This window comes from Protopterus annectens, chromosome 2.part1, assembly GCF_019279795.1.
Source record: "Protopterus annectens isolate FY-2018-M chromosome 2.part1, PAN1.0, whole genome shotgun sequence".
Taxonomy (NCBI): Eukaryota; Metazoa; Chordata; order Ceratodontiformes; family Protopteridae; genus Protopterus; species Protopterus annectens.
The window spans coordinates 270,074,829-270,088,566 of record NC_056729.1 but is presented as its reverse complement, the minus strand read 5'-3'; the positions used below and the strand labels follow the sequence as shown (position 1 = coordinate 270,088,566).

The 13,738-nt window shown below is 40.9% G+C and overlaps 1 protein-coding gene across 1 annotated transcript in view; it reads left to right on the top strand.

The window, feature by feature from the left end:
• CENPE (centromere protein E) overlaps positions 1-13,738 on the top strand; it is a 3,008,010-nt gene that overhangs the window by 2,550,006 nt on the left and 444,266 nt on the right. Inside the window, exon 46 of the mRNA XM_044063442.1 lies at positions 7,764-7,985. Coding sequence (XP_043919377.1) covers positions 7,764-7,985 — 222 coding nt within the window. The remainder of the gene's footprint in view (positions 1-7,763; positions 7,986-13,738) is intronic.

Sequence of the window (13,738 nt, the reverse complement as noted above, 5' to 3'; positions counted from 1 at the left end):
CCTCCAAGGCTAACTTTGAAAGAAAAATAGCCAAAGATTCGAAAGATGACCACAAAGCCTTCTTTAGCTATGTCAAGAATCTAAGTGGCAACTCGCAGATATACTCTGAGCTAGTGCAAAATAGCACAAAATATACTGAACCCACTGATACTGCTAACATCCTGGCAGATGGATTCACTGCAAACTTCACACCCCCTCTCATCCCCAATAGGGCCCACAGCAATACCGGAAAGGTGTAGTGTCCCGGAAGTCACAGACGCACAGGTGAAAACAACCCTTTTAAAAGCCAAAAGCACAGCGTCAGTGGGGCCACATGGTGTCCCAGGCTGCATCTTGCACGAACTATAGAACGAACTAACCCCCCACCTAAACACACTGTTCACCCTCAGCCTCTCCACAGGCTACGTGCCCATAGAATGGCTCACAGCAGTGGTTATTCCGCTCCACAAGGGAGGGTCCACAACTGACTGTGGTAACTATCGCCCCATAAGCCTGACTAGCCTGGTCTGCAAGGCTATGGAGCACATTATCATGGAACTCATTAACAAAGACATTGGGAACCGCCAAACACTTGACCCAACCCAGTTCAGCTTTAAGGGCAGATCATGCCTACTAAACCTGGTTGACTTCAAGACAGTCACCAAGGCCATAGATGAGGGGAAGGTAGTTCACACAGCCTACCTTGACCTTGCTTTTGACACCATTCCCAACTCGGGAATTATAGAAAAACTCACCAGCCTGAACATAAGCCCCTACATCACAAGATGAGTTGCCAACTGGCTTAGACGGAACTCACACGGTAAGAATAGCGGGCTCCAGGTCCGAGACTAAACCAGTCACAAGTGGTGTCCCACAAGGCTCGGTCCTGGGACCTCTACTGTTCGGCATATACTTCTCAGAAGTACAGGCAAACACAGGAGGACTATGGCTAACCAAGTTCGCCAATGACTACAAACTGAGAGCCATAATTGACTCTCCATCTGACATGGACATTCTCCAAAAGGGCCCTACTGAGACAGACACCTGGTGTCAAAGTCATAGTCTCAAGCTAATTGCCAAAAAATGCATAGTCATCGCGTTTGGGGAAAAAAACAAAATACCCATGAATTACCACATAGGTGCGAGCCCCCTTAATACAGAAGAGGTAATAAGAGATCTGGGGACCCAGGTAGATAGTAATCTCTCCTTTGACAATCATATTGCCAAAGTAGTTAAGAAATCCTATGTAGCCCATCTAATTACTAAAGGGTTCTCATCTGGAAATAGAGGTTATAGTGCCCCTCTACTCGTCACTCATCAGACCCATCATAGAGTACAATGCCCCATTTGGAATGTACCTCACAAGACACTTCCAACAGCTGGAAAGACCACAAAAGTACCTCACCAAGAGGATTACTGATCTCAAACGTATGTCCTATGCAGCCCGACTGGAAAAACTCCAGCTGTATTCTGTGGCATATCGCTTACTCAGAGGTGATCTCTGCCTGACTTACAAAGCCATGTCTAACTCAGAATTGATGGACATGCTCCACCTAAAGAAATCCAAGTCACTGCGAGCCACTCGCTCTAGTGAGCAAAACCTCACCACAACAATAAATAGAACATGCTGGAGGAATAGAGTCCTGTCACAGAGACTCACAATGACAAAATTCTTAACTACATTAGTCAGAGCCCCTCACTAACACTCTTCAAGAGAAACCTTGACAAGTGGATGGGTAACAGAAAATACACCCCTGGGATCACTTCATTGGCTCTTCACAGAGGCTCAGTTGATTAATCAATGTGTCGGCAAAAGCTGACGCACTCTGGCTAGGCTTATAAATGCCCTCGGGCAGATAGCCTAGTACCTACCTATATACCTATATATATATATATATATATATATATATATATATATATCTGTACACACACACAAAGGTAATGTGATCTGAATGAAATTGCTGCAAATATAACACATTACCAAAGTCTTTACACAGTCTTAGAACAAATAGAAATGTAATAACATATGAAACATACCTGCTCTGTGATGTAAGATAGTGACCGAGTGTAAGAAGAGACAACACTGAGGGGATATTTAGCAATACATTCTACTATAGAGACAACCCTGCTCACGGGTCAGTTTATAACTGAGAGCAATCACTTTAATCCCACTACAAAGCAATTAACAGAGAGAAGCAAGTAAAACAAGTTTTCTGTCATTTCCTGAGACTAAATACCTGGCATATGCAGTATAGTCTACTGGTCAAGCAAACTGAGACAGACCAACTTAGTAAGGAGTCCTGCTGTTTCACAAACCAAGCATGTTTTAACTGATGAAAGTTAATACGCAGAAAGGTTCTTCATGATAAATATGCTTGCGTGAAACAATGGCAAAAGTCTCAGTAAATTTGTAGTTCTAAGGCTTTGTGACAGAGCTCCTATAATACTGTGGTTAGATGTAATAAGGCTCTGAAATGAAAGAAATAAAATACACATATATAGATATATATATATATAGATATATACATATATATATATATATATATATATATATATATATACATATATATATATATATATATATATATATATACATATATATATATATATATATATATATATATATATATATATATATATATATATATATATACATATATATATATATATATATATATATATATACACATATATAGATATATATATATATATATATATATATATATATATATATATATATATATATATATATATATATACATATAGACATACATATATACATATATATATATATATATATACATATACATATATATATATATATATATATATATATATATATATATATATATATATATATATATATATATATATATATATATATATACATATATATATATATATATATATATACATATATATATATATATATATATATATATATATATATATATATACACATATATACATATATATATATATATATATATATATATATATATATATATATACACATATATACATATATATATATATACACATATATACATATATATATATATATATATATACATATATATATACATATATATATACATATACATATATATATATATATATATATATACATATATACATATACATATATATATATATATATATATATATACATATATATATATATATATATACATATATACATATATATATATATATATATATATATATATATATACACACACACACACACACATATATATATATATATATATATACATATGTATATATATATATATATATGTATGTATATATATATATATATACATATGTATGTATATATATATATATATATATATATATATGTATGTATATATATATATATATATATATATCTATATACGTATATATATATATATATATATATATAAGCCAACACTAAGGGACTCTGTCTAACAAAGTTCGCAGATGACTGCAAACTGGGAGCCATTATTGAATCCCCAAATAATGTGGATAGTCTACAAAAGGGCCTTACAGAAACAGATGCTTGGTGCCAGAGCCATGGTCTTAAGCTCAATGCCAAGAAATGTATAATTATCCCCTTTGGGGAAAAAACATGTACCCGTGAATTACCACATAGGTGGCAGTACACTAAACACCAAAAGTGTGATGGGACTTGCGGACACAGGTGGACAGTGGTCTCACCTTCAATAACCACATCACCACAACAGTCAGGAAATCCTTATATGTGCACACCTCATCACTAAGGGCTTTTCATCCAGAAAAAAAGGAGGTCCATTGTCCCACTGTACTCAACCCTCATTAGACCCATTATAGAATACAATGCCCTTTTTGGTATGTACCTCTCAAGACATCTGCAACAACTGGAAAGGCTGCAGAAACACCTCACTAAAAGAATCACAGGCCTAAACAGATGCCCTATGCTGACAGTCTAAAAAAAAAACTCCAGCTATGCTCTGTCGCATATAGTCTACTCAGAGGCGATCTCTGCTTAACATAAAAGGCCATGTCAAACCCAGAGCTATTTAACATGCTACACTTAAAGAAATCCCTGTCCTTCAGAGCCACACTATACAGGGATCTAAACCTTGTCATTGCAATGAACAAAACATGCTGGACAGATAGGTTCTTGACCCAGAGACTCCCCAGACTCTGGAATAGACTGCCCTACATGTCAAACAGAGAGTGCCTCTTTGGCCCTCTTCAAAAGGAACCTTGACGATTGGACGGGAGATAGGAAATTCAACCTGGGGGTCACGTCAGTCGCCCTGCTAGACAGGGCTCCAGGGAAGTAAATACTGTGGGAAGAAATAGCCAGGGAATTGTTATGGCTAGGCTTGTATAGGCCCTAGGGCCGATAGCCTAGTACCAACCTATGAATGTACACACACGCGCACGCACACACACACACAGTTTGTGTGATCTGAATGAAATTGTTACAAATATAACACACTACCAAAGTCTTTACACAGTCTTAAAACAAATAAAATGCAGTAACATATGAAACATACCTGCTGTGTGATGGAAGACTGGCCGAGTGTAAGAAGAGACAACACTGAGGGGATATTTAGCAATACATTCTACTATAGAGACAGCCCTGCCCTCGGGTCAATTTATAACTAAGAGCAATCACTTTATACCCAGAACAAAGCAATTAACAAAGAGAAGTAAAACAGGTTTTCTGTCATTTCCTGAGACTAAATACCTGGCATACGCAGTATAGTCTACTGGTCAAGCAAACTGAGACTGGCCAACTTAGTAAGGGGTTCTGCTATTTCATGGACCAGGCATGTTTTTAACTGATTAAAGTTAATACACAGCAAGGTTCTTCATGATAAATATGAAACTATGATAAAGTCTCAGTAAACTTGTAGGTGTAGGGCTTTGTGACAGAGTGTTCCTGCAATATCTGGGTCAGATGTAGTGACCGCAGGCTCCATCTTATGAAGGAAGATAGTGGCTGAGTGTAAGACAAGGCAACACTTCTTTACACTTGGGGCGAGAAAGTCCTGAAGATGTTTAGGAACTTTACCAGCTTTTGTAGTTTCCTCCAAAAAGGATTAGCTTATAGGCAGCCAGAGGAACTTTGTGACAGGGAGGTTAGAGCTTCGGGATGCCTGATAGGTGCTGTATCCTTGGGATAATACAATCCGTAGGCAACTGCAGTAGTGGAAGAATTTAAATATCTCCTGTAATGGATAAGTACATGTTATACAACTGTGCTTTCTCTTCTACCAATGACTTAAAATTCAGAGATTGTTTGCCTGAAACCTAGTCAGATATGCTGTGTAGTTCATTACACAAAGAAAAAATATGGTTGGCTCCTTGTGGCCTCTTTGGAGGATCCCTAGTAGCATTCATTCCCAGGATCCTTCTGTAATTGCTGTCCTGTGAGGAAGACATAAAATGGCAGAAGTGTTGGTCATTGCTGCCTAGGGAAAGTCCTGCTTAGTTCTTCCTGAGTCTTGATAGTTAATGAAGACGAGTCCTTTCTGCTGCAATTGAACAGCAGCTAGAGATATGATGCATAATAGTACAGGGTGTCCTCCTTCCATATTCCCATTCTATGCAAAGAAGTGGCATGTATCTCACAGCAGGTAATAGAAAGGAGCATCACCCTTGTGGTTTTCCTGACTAACGATGTGAAAGTGTTAATGGACTCCCTGCACCACTGTTTCAGCTCCAGCCCTCCTCTGGAGCTGAGGTTTTGAGAATCCTGTCTGGTCATTGTCTTGTGTAATTCTTCCATCCCTTTCATCTGCCTTGTTTGCCACTCAGGGTCCCCTGGGAGTGAGTTACCCCCATCGTCCATCTCTTTGTCACTCATGAGAATGCATTCCTGTCTCTCTCTCTCTTGCTGGGTGAATTAGGGCAAGTAGAATTGAATGTGATTGTTTTCTTTCCTGTAGCAAAGATGACTCCTGTATGTCTGTCTTGTCTTCTATTTGGATAAACACAAAAGACCTGGTGTTATCCTTGTCACCTACTTATGGTTCAGAAGTGTTGCTTTAATGCTTCTGGATCCTTGGCAGTGCAACATATCTCAATACAAAGCAAGAAGTCCAAGCTTAGGGGGCTAGCCTCTCACAAGAATCCTTACTGTGACTGGATCTCCCAGCCAAGTCTTAGAATTAACTTAAGCCATCAAGAAGACTTTTGTTTATCAGCTATAATAAGAGGTTCTTTATTTGGGCAGCATGGTATCCTTTCTCTTCTCTTTTGTTTTTTTAATTTACAGATGATTTGACTTGCCTCTGGTACCTTCAAGACTGTGATCTTAAGTTATTGCACTGTCAAGGTGCATGTCTTCAGCACCACTGATGATTGTGACCTTTATGGAGGACGTAACTTGTCCAGCACCATCTGGGTAAAGTACTACAGCATAGGGTAATGCAGATTTTGCCCACCTTTGAGGATTCCCATTCCATATTTGGGACCTAAACTTTTTAAATGAGAGAGACTTCCATCTGTCATTAAAACCTGTATTTGGTGAATGAGAAGTTAAGTTTCTTGGAGAATGCCCTTACTGCCATCACCTCTGCTCAAACATATTTGAGAATTATCTCTTATTTGTAGAGAACCATGTTGTCTTTCACAATGATTAGATATTCTTTAAGGTTAATGAAAAGTTTGTCCTGAAAGGCCGGTCAGAACCTGTCCATTTGCCTCCTTGTTTTTTTTTTTTTTTTTACATTTCTTGAGCAGAAAGTAGGGCTAGAGCTCTTCATACTCTTAATGCACACCATCAGCTCAAATTCAGCCTGTAGAAAGTGCCTAAGTTCAGAAGACTGAACAGTTGTCTTCTCCATTGAGAAGGGAACTTGGAATGGATATTTTTTTTTTTTTATTTAACACTTGTTAACCGGGAAAGTCCGACTTGGAACAAAGCCAGTTTTCAGCAGAGGCCCAGGGAGAAATGCTCCAGATGCATGTCTTTGTAATGTGGGAGGAAATGTGAGTACCCAGAGGAAACCCACACGAGTGCAGTGTGGACATGCAGACTCCAGACAGAAGGCACCACAGCCGAGAATCAAACCGGAGAACCTCTTGCTGTGAGGTGACGATGCTACCGCGGCACCACTGCGCTGTCCAGCATCTAAGCATACCCTTTCTAAGTGGATTGCGAACACCATTCTGTGTTGCCTTGGTAGAAAGAGAAAGATGCTCATTGGGAAAAGTTAGAACCAGTCCATCAGAACAGGGGTGTCTTCCAGATCTTCCATTGCAAAAATCTGTGCTGTGTCCACTTGGCTGTTGGGTCACTCTTCTAGCCTGTTTCTAGACTAGCCTTGCACCTGTGGCTGTGGGTAAACATCTGTAAGTATGTATGTACTTAGCCCAACTTATTGGAATGTCTATTGCACTTCTTGCAAATTGTGCCTACTTAGTGGCTCAAAGTTAAACTTGAGTTGCACGGAGTATAGGTAGGATCTCCTAGTTTAGTGTGTGACACTATGGCACACACTGGCAGGAAGACGGCCTGCCCTGGAAATTAGGAGTGAGACAACAGTTTTGCCAAGCTGGAGCTAGCAGAAGAGTAAATCCCAGCAGATGCCCATTACAAAAGGCTCCATCACAGATCAAATGAGATGGTAAGCATTTGTTTACTGCATGTATGTATAAGCAGTTTGTAGTTTCTTGTCTTAAACAGTTTGTGAATTGTAGCTGAACAAATGAGCCATTATGATCCTGAGGTGCACAGTTTGTTGTTTTGATCCTAGCAGTTAAAAAAAAATATATATATATTGTGTATTCTTTATTTTCAGGCAACTCTGAAGTTCATCCATAGTCTGACAAGCAAAAATGCAACACATTTCAGGCAGTGTGAGAAACAGCTGAAGAAGGAAAGAAGTGAAAATAAAGAACTGTTTCAGAAGTTGCAGAATTTGAAAGAAACATTAGCACCAAGCAGTTCTGCTTTTAAGTTACTGGAAGATGAACATCAGCGAACTATAAATAAACTGAAAGCAGCGGAACAGGACTTGAAGGTACAATACATTAAAGATTACCAATGTACTGTTGTAACATGACAAAACGAGAGAGAGAAAAAAAGGTGCTGCCCACATTCCCTTCTTTCCAGTAAATGAATGTATATTGATATAAGCCTCCCTAGCAAGTACAAGGTGGTTTATATTTTCCAAATAATTGGTACATTCCTCCATGCAAGCCTTACTGGCTAGAATAAGAAGCCCATCAGTGCCTTTGGTGGTGGTGGTGGTGGGGGGGGGGGGTTGCTAGCTCATCCAGATTATAAATAAGGAAAGGGGGAAAAAATCAGCCCTTCCTAGTCCTGGGTGAAGCAGAAGCCTTGTTTGGTTCAGTGGCAGAATTTCTGTGATGAAATTACCTATATATATTTTTTATCTTTCTGACAGCAGTCAGTTATCGATATATTTTTATTAATCATTTAATGCTCATTGGCTCTTGTTATTAAATTCTGTCTCAGTGGCACAACAGCTAGAACACTCAGGTCTATATTAAAATCTCAAAGTTTGACAATATCGAATACAATACTGTCGACACGAGAATACCAAAAGCGCACTACATCAAACATTTAAAAGGAAAATCTCAGTAGGGGGAGATTTCCGTTTACTTCAATGTGGTGCGTTCTCATAGTTAGTATATTTAAGTAGGGGGTGTGGGGGGTGCAGTGGGGCTTGCCCCCCTGCCTACACACTATTTAGTTTTTAGCATTTTTTATTTTTGGTTTCGATGGTTTAAGACTTCGATCACTAAAGTTCCATCTTTAGTGATTCGAAGTTTTAAACCTTCGAGATTATAGTATAGACCCAGCACACCCACCTTTTATGCAGAAGGCTGTGGTTTCTATTACCATACCAAGGAGATGGGTCGTTAGCATTGCAGTCCAGCATATAAGGGTCGTGCTTACAGTCCTGAGCGTGTTTTCCTTCATTTGAGTTAAGCCGGGGCCATATCCACATTAATTGATGATAACTCAGATGAATGTAAAAGATCCCACTAGGGGATGTTCCCCAATGCCCTGACCAAATTTCCTGTATTAGTATAAATACCACCTCGAGTCTCTGCTGAAAAGAGGTTATTAGTCTAGACGGACTAACTGTGTCAAAAAAGGATAAATAAAATTCTTTAAATTGTTTTTGTGTGATTTGATACAGTGGGTGTAGCAAACTTTGAGAAGTGTGATACTGAGCAAAGCATTTTCAGGAGTTTGATAATTTCTAGATTTGGCTTTATGTTCGTCTCAGGCAGGAAAACATTTGGTTTAGCATGACTGTACAACTGGTGTGTCTAGAGTTAAACTTTATGAAAATGCAGAAGGGAGTGGGTTACCAAGCTGTATTAAAAGAACTACATGTAGTCTAACATGTAGAATATTTTGCTGCAGAACTGTGATTGTGTTTATCCTGTGTACTTCTCCAGATGTTCATCGTGTTTCACTGTTGCAGTCATTACACTTGGGTTATCCTGCTGGCAGGCTACCCGCAGTCGGCCTGAATTCCAAAGTCTTGTTCTGGCGTCGGTTGCTGTCGCCTCTTCCCTGATGTCACTGTACCAGGGGTATAAATGATGCAGCTGACACCATTGTCTTCAGTCTTTCTTGCCGCGCAGTGCCCGAAGCAAAAGCAGTTCGCAAGTGCCGGTCGGCAGACTCCTGAGATTTTCAAAATCGAATTTCAGATCCAAAGTCTTCATGAAAGCTAAGTACCCCGTTGTGGAAATTTTTTCTTGCTCCAGACCGATGTCAGAAAAAGTTAACAATTGTAGTTCTTGTGGGAAGCAGATACCTCATAAGGATTATCACTCTTACTGTATTCCTTGCCTAGGCCCTGACCACGACGTTGCTAGCTGTCGGTTTTGTGCTAGATTTAACCAACCCACTATTAAGCGTCTGTACGATTTTGCCTTTCATTACTTTGGCCAAAGATTTAATTATATAATGCCGTCGGAACAGCTGACAACCGGAGTATATAAAAAGCGCAAGGAAAAGGACAGGCATCCAAGGTCCAAAACCGACTAGGCTTCCACTAGGCCAGTCGCCGGTTTGCCGGTTCTCAGTGAGGCGCTTTCGCAGCCCTTGATGCCTTCTACCTCAGAGCCACAAGCCACTTCCGACTCCCATGTGTAGCCATCTAGGCCTCTGGAAACTCAAGGTATTGGACACCCAGAAACTATTCCTTCAGATGGGTCCGGAGCCGCTGAGCAGGCATCTGCTTCTGAGGGTGTTTTCAGACCTACACAGTTGTATGTAAAGCCAACCTCAGCTTCAAAGGCAAAGACTAAAGCACCTCTAAAGACAAAGAAACAAGTACAGCATTCTCCTGGACAGACTTCCATGCCTAAAAAACAGATGCTTAAAATGGCCGAAGACTTAATTACTTTGATCAGGGGTTCCCATCCCCCTCCTGATAAGAGGCCTAGGCAAGAGACAGAATATGAATCTTAGATTCATAGGTCGGTACTAGGCTATTGGCCCCAGGGCCTATATAAGCATAGCCAAAGGTACCCTGGCTTTCGCCACCCAAGAAAATTATTTTCCTGTGCCACTGTCGAGCAGAGCCACAGAAGTGATCCCCGGGCTGAATTTCCTATCTCCCATCCAGTCATGAAGATTTTTCTTGAAGAGTGCTAATTAGGAGCTTTGTTTGATATAGATAGGTAGTTTGTTCCAGAGTATGGAAAGTCTCTGGGGCAGGAATCTATCCCTCCAGCATGTTCTGTGTATTGTGGTGACGAGGTTTAGGTCCCTAGAGCATGTAACTCGTAGGGATTGGGATTTCTATAAGTGGAGCAGGTCTAAAAGCTGTGGGTTTGACATAGCTTTGTGTATTAGGCAGAGATTGCCTCTGAGTAGGCGATATGCAACGGAGTAAAGCTACAGTTTTTTGAGACGGTCTGCATAGGGCATCTCTTTGAGGCCGGTAACCCTCTTTGTGAGGTATTTCTGTGGCCTTTCCAGTTGTAGATGTCTTGTGAGGTACATACCAAAAGGGGCATTGTACTCTATAATGGAACAATGACCTCTTTTTTCCTGGATGAGAAACCTTTTTGTGATGTGGTGTGCTACATAGAAGGATTTCCTGACTACTGTGGCGATGTGATTATCAAAGGAGAGACTACTGTCCACCTGTGTCCCAAGGTCTCTTATCACACTTTCGGTGTTAAGTAGACTACCACGTATGTGGTAGTTCATGGGTACTGAGTTTTTACCAAAAGGAATGACACTGCACTTTTTGGCATTGAGCTTGAGGCCATGGCTTTGACACCAGGCATCTGTCTCAGCAAGGCCCTTTTGTAGGCTGTCCACATGTTTTGGAGTTTTGATTATGACTCCTAGTTTGCAGTCATCTGCGAACTTCATTAGCCAAAGACCTTCTGTGTTGGTTGGCCTGTACTTCAGAGAAGTAGATACCAAACAGAAGAGAACCCAGGACTGAACCCTGTGGTACTCCACTTGTCACTGGTCTGAAGCTGGATTTGGAGTCTGCTACTTTCACAGTGTGGGTTCTGTCAGTGAGCCAGTTGGCAACCCATCTTGTGACATAGGGATTTATACCTAGTTTAGTGAGTGTATCTATAATTCCAGAGTGGGGGATGGTGTCAAAAGCCTTGGCGAGATCTAGATAGGCTGTGTGAACCACCTTACCCTCATCTATGGCTTTGGTGACTGCTTTAAAGAAGTCTGTCAGGTTTAGGAGACGTGATCTGCCTTTTACAAACCTGAACTGGGTGGGGTCCTGCGTTTGGAGATTACCAATGTCATTGTTTATAAGTTCCATGATGATGCGCTCCATAGTCTTGCAGATGAGGCTCGTTAGGCTAATGGGGCGGTAGTTTCTGGGGTCTGTGGTGGCTCCCCCTTTGTGGAGTGGGATAACTATCACTGTGCGCCATTCAGTGGGCACATAGCCTGAGGTGAGGCTATGATTGAACATGGTACTTAGGTGGGGTGCCAGTTCGTTCTGTAGTTCATGTAGAACACAGCCTGGGATGTCGTCAGGTCCCATGGATGCTGTGTTCTTGGCTTTGGATAGTGTGTTTTTTACCTGTGCAGCTGTGATTACAGGAACTTTGCATTCTTCTGGTATAGAGATGGGCCCTTTAAGGGATAACAGAGGGGTTAAGTTAGCACTGAACCTATCTGCCAGGATGTTGGCAATATCCATTGTTTCTGTATATTTAGTGCCATTGTGCTGTAACTCAGAGTAGATCTGAGTGTTGCCATTGAGATTCTTGACATAGCTATAGAATGCTTTGTGGTTGTCTTTAGCTTTGTGGTTGTCTTTAGAGTCAGTGACGATTTTGTTTTCATAACTAGCTTTGGAGGATTTTATGAGGAATCTCAGCTTCTTACTGAAGCTGACCAGGGAGTTTCTCCAGTCATTGGATTTTACTCTTTTTTTGCAACAGTATCTTTCTTCTGTTGTAGAGTTTGTTTATGGCAGAGGACCACCAGATTGGCTTCCTTTTTTTGGAGGATAGCATCTTAGTTCTGTTAGGGATTGCACGATCCATGCACTCATGTAAGTGCTTATAAATTGCATTTGTGTAGGATTCAGCAGTCATACCTCTATTGTCCGTCAGCATGGGTGTCGTGAAGTTTGCCACTTCTGTCTTAAGAAGCGTGAAGTTGGCTTTGGAGAAATATTTTACTGTGGTTTCCCTAATGGGGGGTGGGGGAGGGATGTGGATGTCTAGGGTGATTAGCTTATGGTCTGATCTGACCAATGAGGAATTGACCTCTGGTGTGGAGCACGGGTTGCCCATGTTGGTAATAACCAGGTCTAGGATATTGCTGCCCCTGGTGGGGGTGTGGATAACTTGATCCATGGCATTGGAATTTATGAATTCCAGAAAACGTTGAGCACAAGAGTTGGTACATGAGTAGTTTTCCCAGTTAATGGTAGGGTAGTTGAAATCGCCCATTATTAGGGTGTTAAGTTGTACCCTAATATTTTCCAGTGTATTAAGAAATGAGGAGTGGGAATCCTGGGACATGGTGGTGGATCTGTAGCAAGCTACAATTTGGATTGCAGTCTTGCCCAGAGTTAGTTGCACTTGGATAATCTCGGATGCATTATGCTGAGCATCTAGCCTGGAGGTGTGGATATCCTTAATGAATATGGACACACCTCCGCCTTTAGTGTTTCGGTCCAGGTTAGGTGGCCGAAAGGTGTAATATGAATTATAGCCTGGTAATGCAGGGGTACTCTCTGGAGCCTTGAACCAGGTCTCTGTCACTGCACAGATGTCGATGTTCTCCATTTTAAGGAGTGCCTCGAGAGAGTGCATTTTGAGGTTTAGACTTCTAGCACTGAGTAGCAATACCCTCAGATTCTTCTTGTCTGTACCTGTTAGGGTGGTGAATTTGTCATTTGAACCTTGCCTAAAAAGGCACTATAGGGGTGGCTAGAGCCTTAGCCAGTATCCGGAATCCCAGGGGCGACATGTGCAGGCCATCTCTGGCAAAGCATCGTGGCTTGTCGATCATGTCATCCCAGGCAGACAGATACTGGATCCCCTTAGAATGACACCAGAAGCTTAGCCAATTGTTGAAGTCAGTCATTTTGTCCTTGTACTGTGGTATCGTTCTGGGTGATGGCAGGAGGCTACTCAGGGCTAGGGTCATACCTGCCTGGGCTACAAGATCAGACAGCTCCTCCATGTCCCTTTTCATGTAGTCCAAGGAGGTACGTCTCAGGTTATTCACACCAACATGGACAATGACAGAGTCATATTTGAACTTGTGGAGTGACCTGAG